The following is a 21,958-nucleotide window of genomic DNA, read 5'->3' on the forward strand; positions in this document are numbered from 1 at the left end:
TCGTCTTTTTCTCTCCTTGGTTTCAGAATGGGTGGTTGAAGGTGAAGCAAGCTTTGTATGTGATGGAATTAATTTGTCCTAGTAACAAATCTGAGTATTTTTTTTATTCATGGAAACATTAAAAAAAAAAGCGCAGCAATACCATAGAACTGGTGGGACATCCTTCCTTGTGTCTCTGACACTAATGCATCAGTCTGGTGCAATAGCAGTGGCTGTAATTCTCATCAAATTCCTGAGATGTTCATTGGAGATTTTTAATACATTTTTACTCTTTCCAGTTTTCATGCTTGAAAACAGTTGCTCTCAAATGTAGGTACTTTATGAAAACACAGCATGGCTGTGTATTTTTTGTCCTTCACTGGACTATGTTCAACCAATTATCAAACTCACACAATTATTTGCCATAGTAAGTACAGATAGGTTTTGGTTTCTAAATGATGTTCCTAAAGTGTTGAGGAACTTTTGGTGTTCACTATTAGAGAGTTGGTAGGTAGAGTTTCTTTCAGTGGGCTCTGTGTGTGTCTCTGTGAGTTGTTTTGAATTAAGCCTGAAAATCTACTGCAGGGATTTCCAGGCATGTGTAATGTGGCATCCAGAAGTGCTGGTTGCCTTTGAAGTCTGTTTCCATTTCTTTTTGAGAACGTGTTACAGGGAGGAAAAAGAATGATTTGGTGTTTCAATGGATAGCTTGTGCTTGAAACAGACTATGACCAATCAATATATTAGCATGTTGAAAGTACCTTAAAGATTTGTTTTGGAATAAGCCTTAGAATTGCCAACAACCCAAAGAGAGATTCATAGTTGGGTAAGGTTTTTCTGTAACAAATGCTGCAGAGTTCTTTCACATGACTTCTTGATATTTGCCTATGTGGGTAACATTTGTCTTTGGTACCTAATGAATATGAGGAGCTATGGTTTCCTTAGTGTTACATGTCATTTTTAATCAAGTCTAATTGTTGTAAGTACTGCTAAGAAACTAAGCTACAGTTAGATCCTTCTGGGTGTCTTCTTTAGAAGCGAAGGTTCTGCTACAGCATTCACCCAAATCAGAAATTCTAGTCTGTCTACTGTATTGATAGAAGTGCCTTATTTGTAAAGATTGATCTTCAGGGTTTGTGCATTCTTTTCTCTCCCAGCTCCTCTATGTAAATCTGCTTCTTGAGGGATGACAGGAAAGAGCAGTGCTTATGTTGAAACTGGCCTTTTGTTTTTTTTTTAAAACCAACTATGTCTTTAGATTCTTACAACAGTTAGAAGAGTTCTTACAGGGATTAACTCCAGTTTAAACCTCAAACAAGTTGTGTAGCTATATGGAGTTAGAACAAGATTTTTATCATTACTAATTCTATAGGAGAGTATCACATGTATTTAACTGATAACGTAGAAATTCTCTTCAATGCAGAAAATGTTTCCAAGCAGTCAAAATTGCAGATGTTTGGAGCGTGAGGAGAATGAGGAGAAACCATGAAGACACAGAGCAAAGCTTCTAACAGCATTCATGAAAAAACTTCCTGTCTTAAAACCGGGTATTTTTGCTTTCCTGGAGTGTCAGAACTTAGTGATGTTCCTTTGCCACACAAACTATTAAAGTTAGAAGATGTATTTTTTTGTCAAAATGTCCCTGTACCATTGAAGATTGCTTTGTGTGTAGAACTTGTACAAGTCACATGAGTAATAGTCTTCTGCAATACTGAACATCTTTTTGGTCTGAAATCTGTTTACAGTGTCCTTCCTTCCATTCTCCCTCCCTTCCTCCTTTTGCAAACTCTTTAAAAACTTTGAGGAGGGCACATAAAATATGTATTATTTTGGGATTGGGTTCTGCTCTTACAGAAGAAGAGAAGTGGTGCCTATTAAAAATGTCAAGCTGTGTGCCAGGCACTTCAAATTTTTCAGATCTGATTTATTTTTTCTTCTAGGAAATCCCATTTGAGGAGAGTGTAGGCTAACACAGCTACAGGTTTTGTCATCTACACGAAGCTGCAGCACTGAGAATAAATTAATTAGGTGGCATTTTGTAGTCTTCAGCTCTAAATCTGTCAGGTAGAGAACAGGTTGGAAGACTGTTAGCAGCCCCTCCTGTTCAGTGCTGTGGTGTGCATGTTTGTGTTCAGATGAATGTTAGTTTCTCATTCCTGAACTGCTTGCATTTAAAGTGATTTAGAAAAAATGAATCTCTCCACATTTTAACCTGCCGTGTGTCTGTATTAGAGCTTCACATTCTGCTTTTAGGAGCGATGCTTAGTTTTTGAAGCTGTCTTTTCTATTTGCAACATGCAGATTTAGTTTAACACCAAAATTGGCTATGCTAAAAAGTAATGCCATCATTTGCTACTAAAGCAGTTTCTCTCATGATTTCAGTGAATTTGTAGCTGTCAACCTTTAGTAGTAAATCACAGTTTGAGTTCACTGTGGATGCTTTTAATGACAATATGTTACATATGTCACTTGTATGTTTGATAGGCGAGTGCTGTGTGATAAATGTTAAAGGTGATGAACGTGGTCCTTACGTCTGCCTATCTCACCTTTTGTTGTGATGTGTTCCTGAGTCGTCTCTTTGAAATTCAAACAATTCAACTCAAAAACCATTTCTTCCTGTATGAATGCACCAGGTGTTGGAACTACTACAGATAGGTTCTTCTGCAGTGGTCCCAGTTGTTTGACTGAATCCTACAGGTGTGCAGGTTATGGCCCTTTCTCCTCACGTTTCCGAACTTAAGTACCTTCTCTTGTTGCAGTTTATGGACAGTGAATTACAACTAAATAGAATATGTTTTCATATTAAAAATGTTGGTTTCAGAATAGATTATCAGATTTACTGGAAAAAAGCATGAAAACTGGATACTCACGGTCAAGCAAAGGAGTCCCAGGAAGAAAGAAAAAAAGGACTTGGGGAGGTCAGGTAGTAAAGGCAGTAATGAAAGGAGGGATGCTGAGCAAAGACCAGCTGTGAAGCTGTACAGTATTTTAAAGGGGAATAATAACATGGGTTTATGCTTCAAAGAAACACTTGAAATGGGTAGATTATATTCTATTTTATTTTATTTTATTTTTAGAATAGCCTTAGTAACTGAAATGAAGTATAATACCAAAAGTCATGCCTGCCTTCTGGAAGGCTACAGCAATTAAATAACTTTGTAAATAACGCTCATAAATGGTTGAGGATCTTCTGGTGTTCAGAACTGTGGAGTTTGTGTATATGATTCTGTAGTTCAGGAGTCAAAAGGGGCTGTTTCCTGTGTTTTTGATGATGTGTGTGTGAAAGATCCCCGCCACGTAGCAGAGGGTGCTGAGGCAGGGCAAGAGGACAGCCTCAGTGTGTGTGCAGTGCGGTGGCTGTTCCTCGGGCTGGCAGTGAGGGCAGCGTGTCCTGCTGCGGGGTACGTTCTGTGTGCGGGAGGCAAGGAGGGGGCGCGGGAACCTGCGTGCAAACTCGAAGCTTCCTGAAGCAGAGAGACAGTCAGTGGTTGTCTTTTTTCAAATGAAAATGTGTTTATTTGTTTTGTGGTTTTGACTCTTTTATTATTTTGTATCAATGTTTTAAATTGTTGATTGTCCAGTGTTGAAAGAGAAATGCAAGCAAAGCATCTGGATTGGATCTTCTTGCTGAAGTTCAGCACTTCTTCGTGTCCAAACCAAAGTGTGGTTCTCCCCAGGATCAGCTGCCTCTATTCCTTCTTTGACTTCTCCCACCCTGGGCAGGAATGAGGGAGGAGGACAGGAAGGATGGGCTCATGAAAGCCTTGTTCTATCAAAAGAGAAGGATGATGAGGAAATGGAGGCTCTGTGTGAGCCCATGGGATGGCCCTGAGTTGGGCTCTCCCTCCTGGCTAAGGGTAAACTTACAGGATCCTTGCACCCCTGCAATATTTGTGGTCCCTCAGCACAGCAGCTCCGAGGATGGCAGTCCCTGCCCTGCCCTCTTCCTCAGGACTTGGTGAAGAAGAGATGAGAGGACTTGGGAAGGGACGAGGGAGGGGGTGGGGAAGGAAGGGCTCGTAGGAGCCTTGGCTGTGAAAAGAAGAAGGAGCAGGCAATGGAGGCTGCACGTGAGCCCGCAGGATGGCCGTGAGCTGGGGCTCTCCCGGGTAAGGGCAAACTTACAGGACGGGAGGATCAGCGCCGGCGTCAAGGCGGCCGTTTGGCGGGAGGTGGACGGATCCTGGCGCCCCTGCGATGGCATTTGGGGCGCGACCTCTTCCTGGTTGGCCTGGCAGCAGCAGCGAGATGGCCAGTGTGCCCCGATGGAGGTGGATCCACTTCCATCAGCTCATCTGCCACAGGTGGATCCACCTCCATGGGCTCTTCTTGGCTGCCAGGCGGGTCCACCTCCATGGGCTGGATGTCATCAGCCTCTTCCAGCAGCCGCCTCTTCTTTAAGGGTGGCTGCTCCATCCCGTCCTTGGAAATCACAAGAAATACAAAGTATCTTTTGGAGATACTGGAAAGTGCGCTGTCTCCTGCTGTGTCAGCACAGGGACTGCAGTTGAGGGCAGTTGGGTGCCCATGGCAACAGGATTCTGAGCAGCAGGTGCTGGCCCAAACATGGCGGCTGGCAGTTGGGGCCTGCGGCCATTTCTGGGAGGCAGTGGCACGAATGTAGCAAGAGGGTCAGTTGGGGCAGGGGCTTCTCAGGCCCCCTGCAGCTGCCTGGGGTGGAGGAGGAGCAAAGCATGGTGATGCCCCACAGGCAGCCGAGGGAGAGGCAGTCATTAAAAGCAGTGGAGTTTGTGTGGTCGTGTCGGCTGTCCTTTGCCATCCCTCAGCTCTGGCCCTGGAGCGTGAGAAGGTGGCATCTCTTCTGCCCTGATGCCAAAGCAGAGGGGTGTGGAGGAGAGGGCCTGGCGTCCTCTGGGCGGCCGCACTGGGACTGCAGGGGGTGCGTTGGAGGGCTGTGAGGTCCTTGGGGCCTGGTGCTGGGGTTTTGCACGTGGGGGATGGAAGGCTGATTAGGAGCTGCTGTCCTCGTCTTTTTCTCTCCTTGGTTTCAGAATGGGTGGTTGAAGGTGAAGCAAGCTTTGTATGTGATGGAATTAATTTGTCCTAGTAACAAATCTGAGTATTTTTTTTATTCATGGAAACATTAAAAAAAAAAGCGCAGCAATACCATAGAACTGGTGGGACATCCTTCCTTGTGTCTCTGACACTAATGCATCAGTCTGTTGCCATGGTATGGGCTGCCTTTACACACTTGTTCTAAAATTTTATGGGGATATAAACCAGAAATTCTGCCTTTAAATCTGATTTCAAATATTGTGTATGTGATTCAGCTGGCTTGCTTGAGGTGTCAGGTCCCTTTGAAATGCCCTGCAGCACCCAGACTGCCATGCATTACCCAGAGGAGGTTGATTCCCTTCTGGAATATCCACTGAAAAACTGTTGGAGAACTAGGATGTCTGTGCCATGTAAAGGTTTGGTCTTAGGTAGCTGTGTCCTGCTTTTTTTAGTTGGAGAAATGTATTCCCACTTCTTGGAATGCTTGATGTATCAGGGTTGAAGTGTTCACTAAATAGCGTGCAGCCTTTGCCTGAAGAATGAATTAAATAGAAGGTTCAGATTACCTGTCACAGCTGTAGTTCTTGTGGCATCCTCTTCATGCTTGACAGAAATTGTTGCTGGCTGTACCAGTTCAAGTGGAGCTAATAGTGCTCACCCAGATGTTCCAGGCAGCTGATGCAGGCGGTGTTTGTGTATCGCTGAGTGGGGACTGGCAGTTGGGATCTTGGTAGGCACAGGATATAGAAGGGGTTGGGGAAACCGAAGGATTTTAAACTTACTTGTCACTGTTTGGCTTAGGCACGTTTTTGCACTCATGTAAAAAAAAAGTTTGTGGTGTGAAAGAGGAAGTCCTAAGAGTAGTCCAAAAGCATTTACTATCTGTTAGCAGTACTTGAAAGTAAGATGTGTTTAAGAAGGGCATCTTTTACCAGAAATCAGTGTTTGGAGGCAGTTTTGTTAGAGTGCATCCTCTGGTTTGATGTCTCTGTATGATGTAAAATATTGCTATTTGGTCTGCACAACTCTACAAGATCTTGGTACTACATTTTTATTTTTTTTTCCTTCATAGCCAACTTTAGTTCACTGTTACTGTGAGAAATACAGGGATTTTATTTTTTTTCCTGCGGTATTACTTAGGGACTTGCTTTAAGATTAATTATCTCCTGATTAGCTTCTAATGAATGGTATGAGTAGATTGTCTATTTCTACAGCCATCTAGATGACGATGCATTTCTTTCTTTCATCCTTTATTGTGACTTACAGCATAATAGATATTAAATGTCACATTCATTCTGTGACTCTTAAGACTCATAAAAAGTAAAGACTTCAGTTGTAAAGCAATAAATTGACCTTAATTTACTTCAGCCCTAAAATGTTTTTTTCTCTGTATGTATGAAAAGTTTTGGATGCTCTTTTGTCTTTGGACATTTGCAGTTACCCTGATTGTTCTACAACCAAATTGGAGTACATAGTTTGTTAAGAAGCTTTTAGCATTAATAGTAGTGAATATCAAGTTTGTAAACAGTTGTCCTTTGTATGTCTGAATACTTTTAAAAACAGATACTACATATTTAAAATGCAGGGATTGAGAGTAATGCTACAAAGCAGAAAGATAGCTATTTTTACTTCAAGTTGCATACTGTTTCTTATGAGTTTTAGCATAAGCTTTTGCCATGGTTTGAAATTTTGGCTTGTATTCCATTTGGAGCAGCTGTGCACGGATTTCATCTAAGAACAACTGTGGTAAATGCTGTGTTCTGAAAGTGTGGCCATCTCTAGAGCCAGGTCTTTCAGGTTGGTTTGTTTTACTAGAAGCATTCTGTTGACTTTTCTGGAATGTTTTGCAGATAATGGGCATCAATGGATACCAACTGACTTAATATGCAGTACCTTCACAACATATGCCAACTCTACAGGTTTCTGTTTCCTTTTTTGGAGAACTTCTAATGTTTGTTCTTGTTTTGTCTTGTTTTTCCTGGAACAGAACTCATACCAGAGTGATTACATGCATTTGGTATTTACTTGGTTTCTTGAAAAGCTTTTGGCAATACTGGATTCCACATCTTTTTCTGTTGGTGTGCTTGCCTCCAATACTCTTCTTGAGATGCAAAATGAAGATGCTATGTACAAGAATAGTGTAAAGGAAATTGAACTGAGATCCTGTCTCTTACATTAACGGTGTTTTTTAACGTGTGTTGTTAGCAATCCTTAGCAGTTCATACAGCTTCCTATTCCCATTTTCAGTGGCTTGGAACTTTATGGACGATGCTGATTGCAGAGTGCTCTCTCAAGCTGTCAGGTGTATTTGCAAATGTGGAATTAGATATTCTTCAAGTATTTGGTCTTCAAAATTATCTTAATATCTTTTAGTTATTTTTCTCCAAGCTGTTCTAAAATGAACATTTTGCACCCTTCAAATAGATTTTATTTGAAATTATTAATTATATTTAATCTTTTGTGAGATCTCTTGATTATGCCCTGTGGAGTAACAGCTCATCCCAAGCTGGAGTTCCCTGTGCTCAGCTGTATGAATGTGCTTTTGGAAGAGACGGAAATATGTGTCAGTGGAAAGCATGCAATACTGGAAGCAAATGTGGTGCTTCAGTTTCATTAACTTCTGTAAACGCAGATTTCAGTTTTCAGATCTTTGCAAGCATTGTCAAGTATCTTCCTGAAAAGGAGATACTGCAGAAGGTCAGCTGCTGCAATGCTAGTGAAGTATAAGGAAGTAAAGCTGTGAAGGCCTGAACTGGTGGAGAAAAGGACTTCTATGAAAACAAAGCATTCTTGTTTTTCTTTCTTAAAAAAATTGGCTGGTAGTGCATGAGCCTTGGAACTTAGAATTAAACCATCAGTTAATGTTACGTATTTATGGTACTGGGCTGTAACTTTGTAGTGACTGTACTTTCAATTTTAATGTTCTTAATCTAAGTTATGAAAAAGACCAATTAAGAATGCCCATCTATCAGTGGTTACAATCAGTTCAATATTTCAGACATGCTTATGCACATGAAAGAAGAAAAAAAATGGGATTTTAAAATGATTTTCTCTGTAAGCAACTGTATGAAACTATTTCATAAGCTAGGTCTTTAATCCAGTGCTAACAGTGCCTTCAGTGCGTGGACAAATACAGACAAGGCAAAGAAATTTGACTGTTGTCATGACCATTGTTTAATGCATAGTTTACAAAACAAATAAGTAGCAGTTTTTTGAAACTGGGTTTCTGCATTCTTGGATCGTGCAATAACTTGCATGATTCCTCATCTTCAGTGCTCCTTGGTCATCTGCAGCTTGGGAATAATACAGCTGGAGATGTGGGCTCCCAGAGCACGGCGCTGTTTGGGGTGGTTTGGCTGCTGGTGTGTGGCTGCTTTCTGATTAGCAGATTTTGAGTAAATGAGCAAATGCTCACTTGCTATTTTTAAACTTGTACTGTAAATAACTTCACTTTTTTCAGGGCGTCTTATGCAGTATTTTTGCATATCAATGCTGTGTCGAAGTGTTGCTGGATAGTAGCGTGGAAGTCCACCCTATTTCATTATGAGTACTAAAAAGGAAAAAAAAAAATACAGCAACAGAAGCATTTCTATTAGAAAAGCCTATTTTTCATGTTTAATCAGTTTTTGTGACAGCATAATGATGCGTCGATGTTGGTCTGTTCAGATGTGCAAGTATCTGCATGATGCTCCTTAATGCCGTTTGAAAATGATCTGCAGTGTTGCAGGCATCCTAGATAGAAACCATTCTTATCTATGTCTCTATTAACCCTTTTAGCTCATTTCTTCATCTGGCACTTGGCTTTCCTGTTTAGAAGTCCTGAAGTCTGGCTACGTTTAAGCTAGGGGAGTAAGAGCAGCAGGAATCAAAATGTATCCCTCCTTGAGCTGGGCTGCTCCCATGGCAACGTGCAGCTCTGTGGTGCATGAATCCAGCCCTGCCTGCTCTGAGGGAGATTCTCTAAAAATCAGCTCTTGAAAAGGGAACGATTGTTATGAAAATCACTGCTATGTCAGTGTGCATCCAGGTGTTTATTGCATTTTTTTGTTTGTTTCTTCTTTCGTCATAAAGACTTGGCTGTGCAGCACGGTGATTTTTGCTAGTGCAAGAAAAAAATTCAGCTGTAGGACTGGCAGTCTCTGACATGTGCAGCGTGGGGTGTTCCCGTGTTCGCTGTTGCTGCAGATGCTGTTGGAAAAAAACCTGCTTTACTGCTTTAATAAAAGCGGCTTCCCTTTGGGAGGCTGTGTTATTAAACATAGGTGACATATTGCTGGGAACGAGTTCTGGATAAGCCAGGGTAAAAAGTCACCGCTCTGGAGATAACAAAGGTGTGCAATTCAATGGTTTTTTTGTTTGTTTTGAGGTGCCAGTTTTTAGAGATGGTAATATGCTAAATTGGTCTTTTATTGCTGTAGTGCAGCTGTGGCTCAGCCTCGCCCATTTTGTTTAATATGGGAGCCATAGGCTGGTACTGTTTTCCATGCTGAAGCTTATAGGTGAATCCTTCTTCCGCTAAATGGATTGATTAACAGTTACATTCTCCTGCTGGAATATACATAGATTATTTTGAAGGCTGAGCATTTTCGTTGAGGCTATTCTATCTAGTGATTACAGATCGATCTGTTTCTTGCTCGAACGTGTACAGAGCTGGAGTGGCAGAGAGGAGCACACACCCTGGAGCACCGTCGGTCGGTCTGTCTAATCTTTCAGAGAAGGATGGGGATCGTGGCGAATGCCGTGTGTGGGAATGAGTTTCTTTGCATGAGGGATTTCCACCTTTCCCTCTGGCCGTGGCTCCCAGCAGATGATGTCACCTCGCAGCTCATTGGCTCCGCCTGCACCTAGTGCAGGGAAGGCAGAGAAAGATGCCGGCACAAATCTCAGTGGTGGATCTCGGGTGTTGCGAGCAGGTTCCAATAGCATCTTGGATTAGCATTTAGAATCGACTGCGTGTGGCCATGTGAGGTGCTGGGTCCTTCCTGGGGCCAGGGGATTTAAGAGCTATCAGAGGAATGAGGCGGCTGATCTGCAAGCGGATCTGTGATTGTAAGTTGAAAAATCTGGGTGGAAGGGAAGAGACAGGGAGTGCTGGTAGACACATTGTGGGAGGATGTGTAGCAGAAAAATGCATGCATGAGTAAAAGAAGAAAAGGGAGAAGCATTTGTCTTCGGTAGAATGCAGTGATAAAAAATGGTATTTCCTTGGGGGGAAATATATGCAAGTGGGCAAAAATATTTGATCTGTGCTAAGATATTTTCCCTTTGTGGGAATGAATGTGAAGGATTCATTTTTAGGTGCAGTGTTGTAGCGATTAATTATGAAGGCAAAATGATATTTTATGAGTACTTGCCATGTAGAAAATGCTGTTTATTTCTGATTGTCATTTTATTCGTAGGTCACAGACAGAGGACAAAGTGATAATACATGTTTTTATTTATGCATTTTTGCGGTCGGTGAAATATTAAGCAGAACAGACAATTGAGAACTAAATATACATTCATTCTTTTATTTTTATATATATATATATATATATGTATGTATGTATGTATGTATGTATATATATTTCAATTTAATGTATCCTTTTCTAGACAAAAGCTTCGATGATGAAGAGTCGGTGGATGGAAATAGGCCATCATCAGCTGCTTCAGCCTTCAAGATTCCTGCACCTAAAAAGCCAGGAAATCCTTCCAACAGTGCAAGGAAGCCGGGTTCTGCTGGTGGGCCGAAGGTTGGAGGTAATGTAAAGCTATTCAGTCTCTAATGGGTGTTGCCAGAAACCTTGCTAAAGCAAGCACAAAACAGAACTTTGAAAGGTGATGTTTAATTCATGACTGCAGTATTCTTGCAGAACTGAAAACATAAGGGACCCTCTTTTACGTAATTATTCGTATTTAAAGATGTGTGCATGTCTGTCTGCTTTATGATGTGCAGTTGGCTTATAGAGGCCTTACAAATGAAAAAAAAAATATCTGGACAAAGTGATTGTTTTGGTAGAATGAATGTATGCATGCCCTTTTCATGGAATCCCCATGTCCATCACAATATATACAATAAATACATGGTGAAACTCCGTAGTAAATGTATGTAAGTGAATTTTTTACTGCAGGTGTGCTCTGTTGTGCGAGGCTCAAAAGGGCTGGTCATCAATTGTATACTTCAGCAGAGATGTATGGTACAGCTCAGTGACTTCTACTACTCCATAAACTGCCAGAGTAATGTGAAACTAATTGTAAAAAATACAAATGAGAGCCAACACTGTTGCCAGGATTTTTTGCATGGTAGATTTCAAAGTGTAATAATGATGATGCTTGCTAATTATAATCACTGAATGTGGACATGCTTTTTCTTCTTTTTTTTTTTTTATAATAGCTGGGAGGGGCGGAATCTAACAAGCAGCTGTTCACTGCTATTTAAAAAAAAGTGACATCTTTTTTGATAGTTTATACACACATTCAGAAAAATGTGTAAGTAAGTGGAAATATACCATGCTTTGGGTATGGTACTTTATAAATAATTGTTTCTTTTGGTAAAGAGTTTTTCTGAGAGTCATTTTTCCATGATCCTGTTCATGGAGCATTCTATTGGGTGAACTCTACAGCTAAGATAAAATTTGAACTAAAATACGCATACCAAACAAGCTGCTGTATCCGTTTGCCTGTCAGTAAGATAGAGCTTGTGTTTTGGCAATTCATTGCATCTCTAATGTGATCTTCAGACTTCCTAATACATTGAAGAGATTCCCGTAGGGCGAGATCAGCACTGCCATAGTACAACTCACAATTAATAGCAGTATGAATCAGGAAGTGCCACTTAAAAGACTTTATAAGGGAAAACTGTCTTTGAAATTAACAGTTTGTATTTTGTTGCTATTATTTATTTCTATATCTCTACAACCAAGAGTCTAGAACTAGGTTCTTACAGAAAACCATTAGTTTGGTGTTAGAACCATTGCTTCTGCTTCTTTTGAGAGACAAAATAGAGCTGTCACCATTAAATGAATGAATAAAGGACTCAGTCAAAGGACATGACAATGAAAAAGGACAATTATTCAAACATTTTATTTCCAGAACCATTAAATAAATAAATAAATAGATGGGAGGACTTGAGATCAGAGGAGGCATATGATTCAAACATCTTTCCAGAACTATCTGTTGATGAGCTCTCAACTCATGAAGCTGTAACTGGTGCTGCTGTCCCCGCTGCCTGCAGTGGGTCCCACCTGGAGTGCCGGCCCATCCCTGCATGTGCCTGGTGAGAGCTGCAGGTGCCATTGGGGCAGGACGGAGCTGCCCCTGCAAGGCTGCTGCAAGGGATAAGGTGAGGAGGGCCCAGGGAGCTGCTGCTCTGCTGCCTGTGGGTGCTGGGGAAGTTCCTGCTGTGGTGGGCCATTTGTAAACCTGTGTCCCGTGTCAGTTGGAGGAGCAGAAGTGAGCAGCTGAGGCTGCTACTTTGATGGCAGCAGGGAGGGGACCAGAGGCTGGCACATTTCCCTCTGTGCTGCTGCAGCAGGGCTGGCAGGGAAGGAGCAGCACTGGTTTGGGTGTTGGCTTTTTTAGGGCACTTCAGTCATGTGGGCCTCATGGGGAGTCTTACCATGTTTTCACTCTGAAGAACTTCTTACTTCCCAGTCCTTGGAGTTTAAACATTTCTTCATTGATGACAACAGAGTTTCTACCATGATTCCGCCAACTCATCTTAAATTGGTCGCTTTCAACCAGTTGCAGAATTTCTGTGGAAAGCTGGGGCTGAGAAGATGTTGGCTTTGCTCTTTTCAGAAGAAATGTGAGGGAAGCATGTGGTTTGTTCTTCGTCTGAAAAATTAGTGAATCCTTTTCTTCTTTTATCAGTGCTGCAGCAGCATCCCCAGTTGTTCCTTGTTCATCCTGTCCTGGAGGGTGAGAAGAAGGGGAGCCTGTTACATCATCTACCTTCTCTGGCTCAGAAACAGAAGATGTTTCTGATTCAACTGGCTCAATTTTAATTTTTCTTTTCTTGATTTGACTCAAGTTCTCACATAGAGGCATTTCTACGACAAGCCAGTTTTTGCCCTGCCAGTTTGCAACCAATGGTGTGAATAGGAGTTGCACAAACCGTTTTTGTTTCCTGTACTTTTTTCCCTCCTTTTTAAAAAAATTTAGGAAGCAAGCTAACAAAATCAGTGACATTCTTCAAGTCTTTTAAGTCACCCCCATTCTACAGGATCAGGTGCTTCTTCAGACCTAGCTTTTCCTTGTCAGGAGATGGTATCTGGATGCAGGTCTCTACTGTATGCTAAGTCTGAGGACACCACTAAATTGCAGGAGCTGTTCACTCCCTGGAGGCAGGGAGGGAAGAGAGATCTTAAGAAATATGGTGGCTGGACAGTCACCAAGGGCATGAAGTTTAACAGGAGCAAGTGCCAAATTCTGTGCCTGGAATGAGGAAGCCCAGGAAATATATATAGTCTTGAGGACAAGAATCGAGAGCCACCCCACAGAAAGGGCCTGGAGGTGTTCTGGTTCAAGGCAAGTTGAATCTGAGCCAGCAGCATGCTTTGACAGCCCAAAGGTCCAACTGTGCCCAAGGGTGGTGCATCAAGCCCATGCTGCCAGCCAGGAGAGGGAAGGGGTTGTCCTGCTGTGCTCTGTGCTGTGCAGCCTCTCCCTCAGCACTGGGTTTGGGCATTGCACAATCTGAGGACATGAAAATGCTTGAGAGCATCCAAAGGAGGGCTATGGAGATTGTGAAGGGTCTGGAGGGGATGACATGTGAGGAAAAGTTGTGGTTCCTCGATTTGTTCAGCCCAGAGCAGAAGAGCTGAGTGATTCTATTCTCAAAGGAGCTGTTGGTCGCAGGAGCCTCACAGAGCTGACCTCTGCTCTCTGGTGACAGCAACAGGGCCTGAGGGAATGGCATGGAACTGCATCAGGCTGAGGTACAGGAGTTCTTCACCAGGGGGCGAGTTGACACTGAAAGAAGTTTCACAGGACAGTGGACACTGCCACAAGGTGCTGGATTTCGAGAAGTGTTTGGGCAGCACTCTCAGGCATAAGGTTTGTGTTTTGGGTGGTCCTGTGTGGAGCCAGGAGTTGGACTCAGTGATCGGGTGGCTTAGGGTTGTGATTGGCAGCACAGAGTCCAGCTGGAGGCCTGTATCAGGTGGTGCTCCTCAGGGATTGGTGCTGCATCCAGTCTTGTTTAACGTCTTCATTAATGATCTTGATCAAAGTGTCCACCCTCAGCAAGTTTGTTGATGGTACAAAGCTAGGAGGAATGGCTGACATTCTAGAAGGCTGTGCTGTTACTCAGTGAGACCTGGACAGGCTGGAGAGTTGGGTAGTGAGTAACCAGGTGAGGTTTAACAAGAGCAACTTTAGTCTTGCACCTAGGGAGGAATGACTGCATGCACCAGTACAGGTTGAATGATGATGACCTACTAGAGAATCATGGAATCACAAGGTTGGAAAGGACCTCAAAGATCATCTAGTCTAACCATCTTCCCATCACCATTGCTACCACAAGCTACTAAACCTTATCTTGTAGCTCCTCATCCAGATGCCTCTTGAACGCTGCCAGGGACGGCAACTCCACCAGAGAGTAGCTCTGTAGAGAGGGACGTATAGAAGTCCTGGTGGACAACAGTTTGGCCATGAGCAGCAGTGTGCCCTGGTGGCAAGGAAGACCAATGGCATCCTGGGGTGCATTAAAAAGAACTTGGCCAGCAGGTGAAGGGAGGTGATCCTCCCACTCTGCTCTGCCCTGGTGAGGCCTCACAAGTTGTATTGTGTCCAGTACAAAAAAGACAGGGATCTCCTGTAAAGAGTCCAGCAGAGGACCACAAAGATGATAAAGGACTTGGAGCATCTTTCTTATAAGGAAAGGCTGAGTGACTTGAGTCTGTTCAGCCTTGAGAAAAGATGACTTGGGATCTGATCAATGTCTGTAAACATCTAAGGTGTGGAAGCAAAAGGATGAGGCCAGACTCCTTTCAGTGGTACATGGCTATAGGACAAAGGGAAATGGCCACAAACTGAAGCATAGGAAGTTCCACCCAAATGTGCATTAAGATCTTCACAGTAAGAGTGATGGAGCGCTGGAACAAGCTGCCCAGGGGGCTTGTGCGTTCTCCTTCTCTGGAGATGTTCAAGACCTGCCTGGATGCCTACCTGTGCAACCTGGTCTAGGGAGCCTGCTTTGGCAGGGAGGTTGGACTAGATGATTTCTAGAGGTCCTTCCAACTCCTACAACTCCGTGATTCTGTTATCCTTGTGGGTCTCTTCCAACTTGGGATATTCTGTAATTCTAAAGTGTGGGTTTTTCTGCAAGCAAGACTAGTATATGTAGTACCAGGACTGAATAGTTAGAATTACACTTAAGATTATACTGGAACAAATGGTAGTTGATGTCCTCACTGCCACTTTAGTAACATAGATGTTTGTTAATGTATATTTGCTTTTACATGCGGACTTTCACAAGCTTTATAGTGAAAGCCTGGGGATAGGAGGATAGGGAAGGCGAAATTAGAACAGAATAAATGCTTAACAAGTTTATCATTTGATCTAGAAATTCTGTAGAGCATAAGCTAATATGTTTTTTCCCTTTTTTGTATATTGGGAAACATTTTTAAAAAATAATAATTGGGCTAAGGACAATAATTAAGCGTGCTGAAAATTAGAGCCTTTGGATCCTTGTTTGCTTTATACCTCCTTCTTTCAACTCTCTGGAATACTGGGCAGTGTTTACCTACATATCCATTTTCCCTCTTTTTGTGCCTGTAGTCAGAATTTCCAAAATTCAAGGTTGTAAAGTTGAATCAGACAAATGTTTAATGTTGATGTCGTTGTTCTTCAAATGGTTGTGTGTATGTGCATCACAGTGTGGTTGTGTGTACTTTTCAGGTACTTTCTGTGGAGGATTTTTACCTTATTTTGCAGGGTGCAGGTTGTGCCTTGCATTCTTCACCAGATGTCTAGATGGTAGAAAAGTGCCTACTGGACTTCAGTTCTCAACTGCCTGGACATTTTTCTCTTGCTGTCAACCACAGAGAAACCTTTTCTGGCCTATAGACCTACTTGTGCACAGATATCTTTAATTGCATTTAATACTATGCTAGTTTTCATTTTTGGTAGTTTTTCCTTTCGTATTTTCATTGAGTTCACTTCCATTATTTTCTTTTTAACATTTTCTATATATAATCATTGCTTAGCAAGGTCATTCTCTTATTTTTTTGTATTTAGCAGCCACTGTACTACTTTATTCCCATTGCTTACTGTTTAATATCTTCATACGCTTTTTTCTTTTTATTTGTAGTGTTTATTCTTTTTTTATTAACCATCTTGTTGCTAGTTGAAATTGTCAAATGTACGCCTTAAGAGAAGAGAGCGTCACCATCCTGATGGTATTCCCAAATCTTCTGTCTCCTACTCTAATAAAAAGCATTTGTGTAGATTCCAAAAGTATTTGTTACTCAAGTCATCATCTTTTTCACTAATGTGATCTTCCATAACTTCTGCCACCTGTTGATCATGCTTATTTAAGTGTTCTTTGATTGTGTGTGTGTGTGTTTGTGTGTGTACATGCATGTGTGTACATACCGAGAAATTATGGTTCAGCCTTGGAGGAAGCAGCAACTCCAGTGTTGCTTTTTCTTCATTTTTCACAAAGATCTTTTAAGTCATCTCAGTGCTGGGCAGCTGAAGCAATCTTTCACTGCAGTTTCTTTGCGTCAGGCTTGCGTAACCAGTTAGAATTGTCAGTGCAGGTGGGAATCATGCTTAGTGTAGGCTGAGAATGCTAGAAGTTGATTCCTTCAAGCCAGCTATTACATTCCAGCTGTCCTTTTGCCACTACTACTTCTTTAGAAAGACAGTTTTTTCCATCAGCTGGAGATGACAGTGATGAAAGTTCATTTGCTGGTTCCAAAACTGGATGCTAGCTTGGCTTGAGACTAAGAACATTAAGCCTCCTAATCATGTTGTTTTGTGTTGTTTTTAATAATAATATCTGCTGAATTAGATCTCAGATGGATGTGTGCTTGGCTTTTTATTACATACTCTATGGAGATGTTTCTTATTTAAGGCACTGTTTGCTTCCTGTCCAGTCCAGGAAGAGATTTTCACTGTGTGGAGCACTTACTGTTACTGTAGGAAGTGCACTTTGGTGACACTGGAAATTCAGAATCATTGTCCAATGAAGCCAGGTGAAACAGGTACAGATGTCAGTGATAGGTGTCCTACTTGAGGTGGAATTGTTTCTCCTAGTGCTAGGAGTTGTCATTCAAGATCTGTTTCTGTCTACAGTAGTGATGACACAGCTTGTCATTGCCTTTTGTGGCAAGCGTGATTAAGTCTGCAAGAAGATAGGCTGCTAAGAAAGTACCAGAAGTGGGCAACGTTAGCAGGGTGAAAAATCCAGTGGTCTGTTTTTGGTTACATTTTATTGCTGGGAGGTGCTCAGACACTTTCTTCTGAAGAATGGGAAGTGTTGGATCTTCAACTTCATGGAGCAATGCATCATCTGGCACGTTTTTTATCCCATGATAGATGCACTTGCCTAAGTTAGTGATTTGCCAAGAAATACAGTGTCCTACACAGCTGATCTGTTTACTTCTGGCACAGCTGTACAGTGGAGTGGCACAGCCTCTCAAATACCCATTTGCTACAAGGCCACCTTCTTGAGAATGCACGCAGCATGTGTTATATACTTCAAGAAATGGATATTCATGGGCTCTTGGCAGCTTGGCAAGATCCTTTTGGATTGAAACAGACACCATAATTTCTAGCAGAAGATAACCTAAGTTGAGTATTAGCCAGATGAGCTATATTTTTTATCCTTGTGCTGTTCAAGATCTCTTGGAGGGTTTTGATTGGTTCTCTTGCCAATGTGAACTTCTTTTACCACGATTTCTACTATTCAGAAGTTTTATGTAGTGTGGATGTTAGTAGGAAAACTCCATCCATACCTCAGTGAGAAGACTGGCCTCTTTTCCCATGATGTCAGTTTAGGTTGGTAGTCTCTGAAATCAGTTAAGTGTAGGAATGCTGGCACTTCATTAGACTGGAGTGACACTAGGAAGAAAAGCTTGCAGATTAAACCATGTCAGGGTGAAAGTTTGTAATAACTTCCAGTTGTATGCGTAAGAGAACCTCTGTAGGGCTGGAACATTATTCTTAGTGTTGTAATTTAAGACAATAACTTGAACTTCATACTTTTTAAAGCTGTCTCCAGTGAGAAGATCATGCATCAAGTATTTTTGTCTGGGGTTTGTTGGCTTTCTTTTATGTGTTATATTGGCCTAGTTGCACTAATGTATATTGCTTACTGTTTTGCACTAATAATATTGTTAGACTCTTTTAAACAAGCTCAGTTAGTTTAGGATGAATTATTCAACGACAAACCAGCAAAGGTGATTTTATTAGTTTAAAATAAGAATTATTCTGAGTGCTGTTTTAGAATAGATTTTGGAATAAGAATGTTGATGATGAGGCTGTGGATTGCCCCGTCCCTAGAGGTGTTCAAGGCCAGGTTGGATGGGGCTCTGGGCAGTCTGGTCTACTATTAGATATGGAGATTGGCAGCCCTGCCTGTGGCTGGAGGTTGGAGCTTCTATCCTTGAGGTCCCTTCCAACCCAAGCCATTCTGTGATTCTGTGATGCCAAGTGGAATCCAAAGGACATAATGTTTTGCTTTTTCAATTTTTTTTAACCTTTGTTAAAAAATCTGTGCACATCCAAAAAGCTTATTTTTTTCAACATTGAAATAAAAGGATTTATTAGCATCATAGAATCATAAAATCACAAGGTTGGAAACGACCTATAAGATCATCTAGTCCAACCGTCTTCACACTACCACTGCTACCACAAGCTACTAAACCATACCTCGCAGCTCCTCGTCCAGATGCCTGGAACGCTGCCAGAGATGGCGACTCCACCACCTCCCTTGGCAGGCCATTCCAGTGCCTGACCACTCTCTGAGAGAAGTAGTTCTTCCTTAAGTCTAACCTAAACCTCTTCTGGTACAACTTGCGGCCATTTCCCCGGGTCCTGTTCGTTGCTTGGGAGAAGAGGCCAAACCCCTCTTCACCACAACCTCCCTTCAGGAAGTTGTAGAGTGCAGTGAGGTCTCCCCTGAGCCTCCTCTTCTCCAGACTAAACAATCCCAGCTCCCTCAGCCGCTCCTCATAGGACTTGTGCTCCAGAACCCTCACCAATTTTGTTGCCCTTCTCTGGACACGCTCCAGGGCCTCAATGTCATTTTTGTAGTGAGGGGCCCAAAACTGAACACAATACTCGAGGTACGGCCTCACCAGTGCTGAGTACAGGGGGACGATTACCTCCCTGCCCCTGCTGGCCACACTATTTCTAATGCAGGCCAGGATGGCACTGGCCCTCTTGGTCACCTGGGCACACTGTCGGCTCACATTCAGCTGAGCATCAACCAACACCCCCAGGTCCCTTTCCTCTTCACGATCATCCAGCCACTTGTCCCCAAGCCTATAGCGCTGCATGGGGTTTGTTGTGGCCAAAGTGCAGGACCTGACACTTGGCCTTGTTGAACCTCATTCCATTCACCTCAGCCCAGTGATCCAGCTTATCTAAGTCCCTCTGAAAGGCCTCCCTACCCTCAGGCAGATCCACACCATCTCCCAGCTTACTGAGGGTACACTCAATCCCCTCGTCTAGGTCATCAATAAAGATATTAAATAAGATAGGCCCCAGTACTGACCCCTGGGGGGACACCACTTGAAACAGGTCTCCAGCTGGACTTCACTCCATTAACCACCACCTGTTGAGCACGGCCCTCCAGCAAGTTTCTTACCCAAAGGAGTGTGTACCTGTCCAGGACACGGGCAGCCAGTTTCCCCAGAAGAAGCCTGTGAGAGACTGCGTCAAAGGCTTTGGTGAAGTCTAGGTAGACTACATCAACAGCCTTTCCCTCATCTACCAGTCTGGTCACCCAGTCATAGAAGGAGATGAGGTTGGTCAAGCATGACCTGCCTTTCGTGAACCCATGCTGGCTGGGACTGATCCCCTGGGCACCACTCACATGCCGTGTGATCTCACCCAAAATGATTTGCTCCATTACTTTCCGCGGTACCAAGGTCAGGCTGACAGGCCTATAGTTCCCTGGATCCTCCTTACAGTCCTTCTTGAAGATGGGAGTCACATCAGCAAGCCTCCAATCCTCTGGGACCTCTCCAGTTAACCAGGAGCGCTGGTAGATGGTCGAGAGTGGCTCAGCAATCACCCCCGCCAGCTCCCTCAGCACCCAAGGGTGTAGGCCATCCAGTCCCACGGACTTGTGACAGTCCAGATGGAGGAGGAGTTCTCTGACTGTCTCCACCTGAATCGCTGGGGGTGCTTTCTGAGTAGCTTCCCCGACTTCCAGATCAGGGCATAAAATGGCCAAGGGATAAATGGTCTGGCTATTAAAAGGCAGATGTAAAGAAGGCATTGAGGACCTCAGCCTTCTCCTTGTCCTCAGTGGCCACATTCCCTGCTGCATCAAGTAAAGGATGAGAATTATCCTTGGTTCTTCTTTTGCCATTGATATATTTATAAAAGGATTTTTTATTGTCTTTTACTGCTGTGGCCAACCTGAGTTCAAGTTGGGCTTTTGCCTTCCTAACGTCCTCCCTGCATACCTTAGCTACTTTCATGTAATCTCCCCAAGTATCCTGTCCCTTCTTCAGAGGACATAGACTCTCTTTTTCTCCCTGATATTATTCTGCCTTTCCTTAATCTGCTCAAAGGTTCTGATCCTCAGTGGAATCTGCTAGTGTGACAGTGTGAGGTTTGATGTTGGTATTACTTGACGTAACCCTCAGTTTTAGGATGATCTTAATTCTTAAGAACCTCCAAATGTTTGATGGCTAAAAAATCGTTAAAAAGACTTTCTTTTAGGTAGGAATCCATTAACTGGAAAACAGGAAAACCAGGTGAACAATTTTCTCAAAAAAAAAAAAAAGAAAAAAAAAAGAAAAAGAAGAAGGTTATAGCAACTATAACAGTGTAGTACACATTCTTCTTAACTAAAGGAACACATTCTTCACTGTAGGAAGTTATTCACACCTTCAGTAAACTTAAGTTGTATATCTGTCTGTAGTGAGTCTTATTAGCATCGTAATGCTCTTTTTTCTCCTTCTCAATGATAGCAGTGCAATCCTTTGAAAAGTGTTACAGTGGTACTGATTTACTCCTTTGGAATCTATTTTTTAGCAGGAAAAGATTTCAATACTTTTATGTTAGTATGAGACTGTATAAATGAAAAGTCTCTACCTAAAACAAATGCACAGAAAAATGGATGCTTGCCTTCTGAAACCTTAGCCAGGTTAAGTTAGCCTCATTAAAGCTATGTTGTGTAGTTAAGAAGTGTATCTGTTAAAAGGACTTCAATAATTTGTGGAACTGTAAATACAAATTGTTAGTGAATGGACTTCAAACAAGATGAATGCCTTTCTTGCTGTATTGATTATCTTCAGATTGGTGAAGACAGTGCTGTGTTTACTTGACACACAAGAAAGGCTTCACGCTAATCATACTCAAATTATTTTATACTTTTGAGTTCTATAGAAAATAAGCTCAGGAGTACTAGTTCCATTAATGCATTGTGATAATCCTTCTATTACTTGTTTAGTTTTCATGAAGTGACTTCTAAAGTGCTTTATTTGTCATGTAAAACTAACTAGGTTTTTCTTCATAGTTGCACCTCGACCCTTTGTGAGGCACAAAACAGATCTTGGCATTCAGAGCATCACTGACACTGTGACAGTTACCTTCTTGGCTTACAGGTTGCTGAGAGTTTGGAGGATTTTTTTCTGCAATCAGACCTCCTGTCTTTCTGACCACCCTTTAGAGTCAACAGGTGGGAATTGACACTGAACCAGAAATTGTTACAGAATACTTGTTGGCTTCCTTGTCCCCACAGAGAAAGTACGTTCTTCTCCTTCCTTACACAGCCTTGCCCATGAAATTGCTGGTT

The 21,958-nt window shown here is 42.4% G+C and overlaps 1 protein-coding gene across 21 annotated transcripts in view; it reads left to right on the plus strand.

The window, feature by feature from the left end:
- CLASP2 (cytoplasmic linker associated protein 2) overlaps window positions 1-21,958 on the plus strand; it is a 138,520-nt gene that overhangs the window by 40,605 nt on the left and 75,957 nt on the right. For 13 of the 21 annotated variants that reach the window (XM_090142371.1, XM_090142372.1, XM_090142376.1 and 10 more), the window contains exon 8: window positions 10,588-10,734. In XM_090142371.1, the coding sequence (XP_089998497.1) occupies window positions 10,588-10,734 (147 nt within the window). Of the gene's footprint in view, window positions 1-9,426; window positions 10,045-10,587; window positions 10,735-21,958 lie in introns of those variants that run through there. The other 8 variants (XM_090142382.1, XM_090142380.1, XM_090142379.1 and 5 more) reach the window with 7 other exon arrangements.

This window comes from Phasianus colchicus, chromosome 6, assembly GCF_987193195.1.
Source record: "Phasianus colchicus chromosome 6, bPhaCol1.hap1.1, whole genome shotgun sequence".
NCBI classification, from domain to species: domain Eukaryota; kingdom Metazoa; phylum Chordata; class Aves; order Galliformes; family Phasianidae; genus Phasianus; species Phasianus colchicus.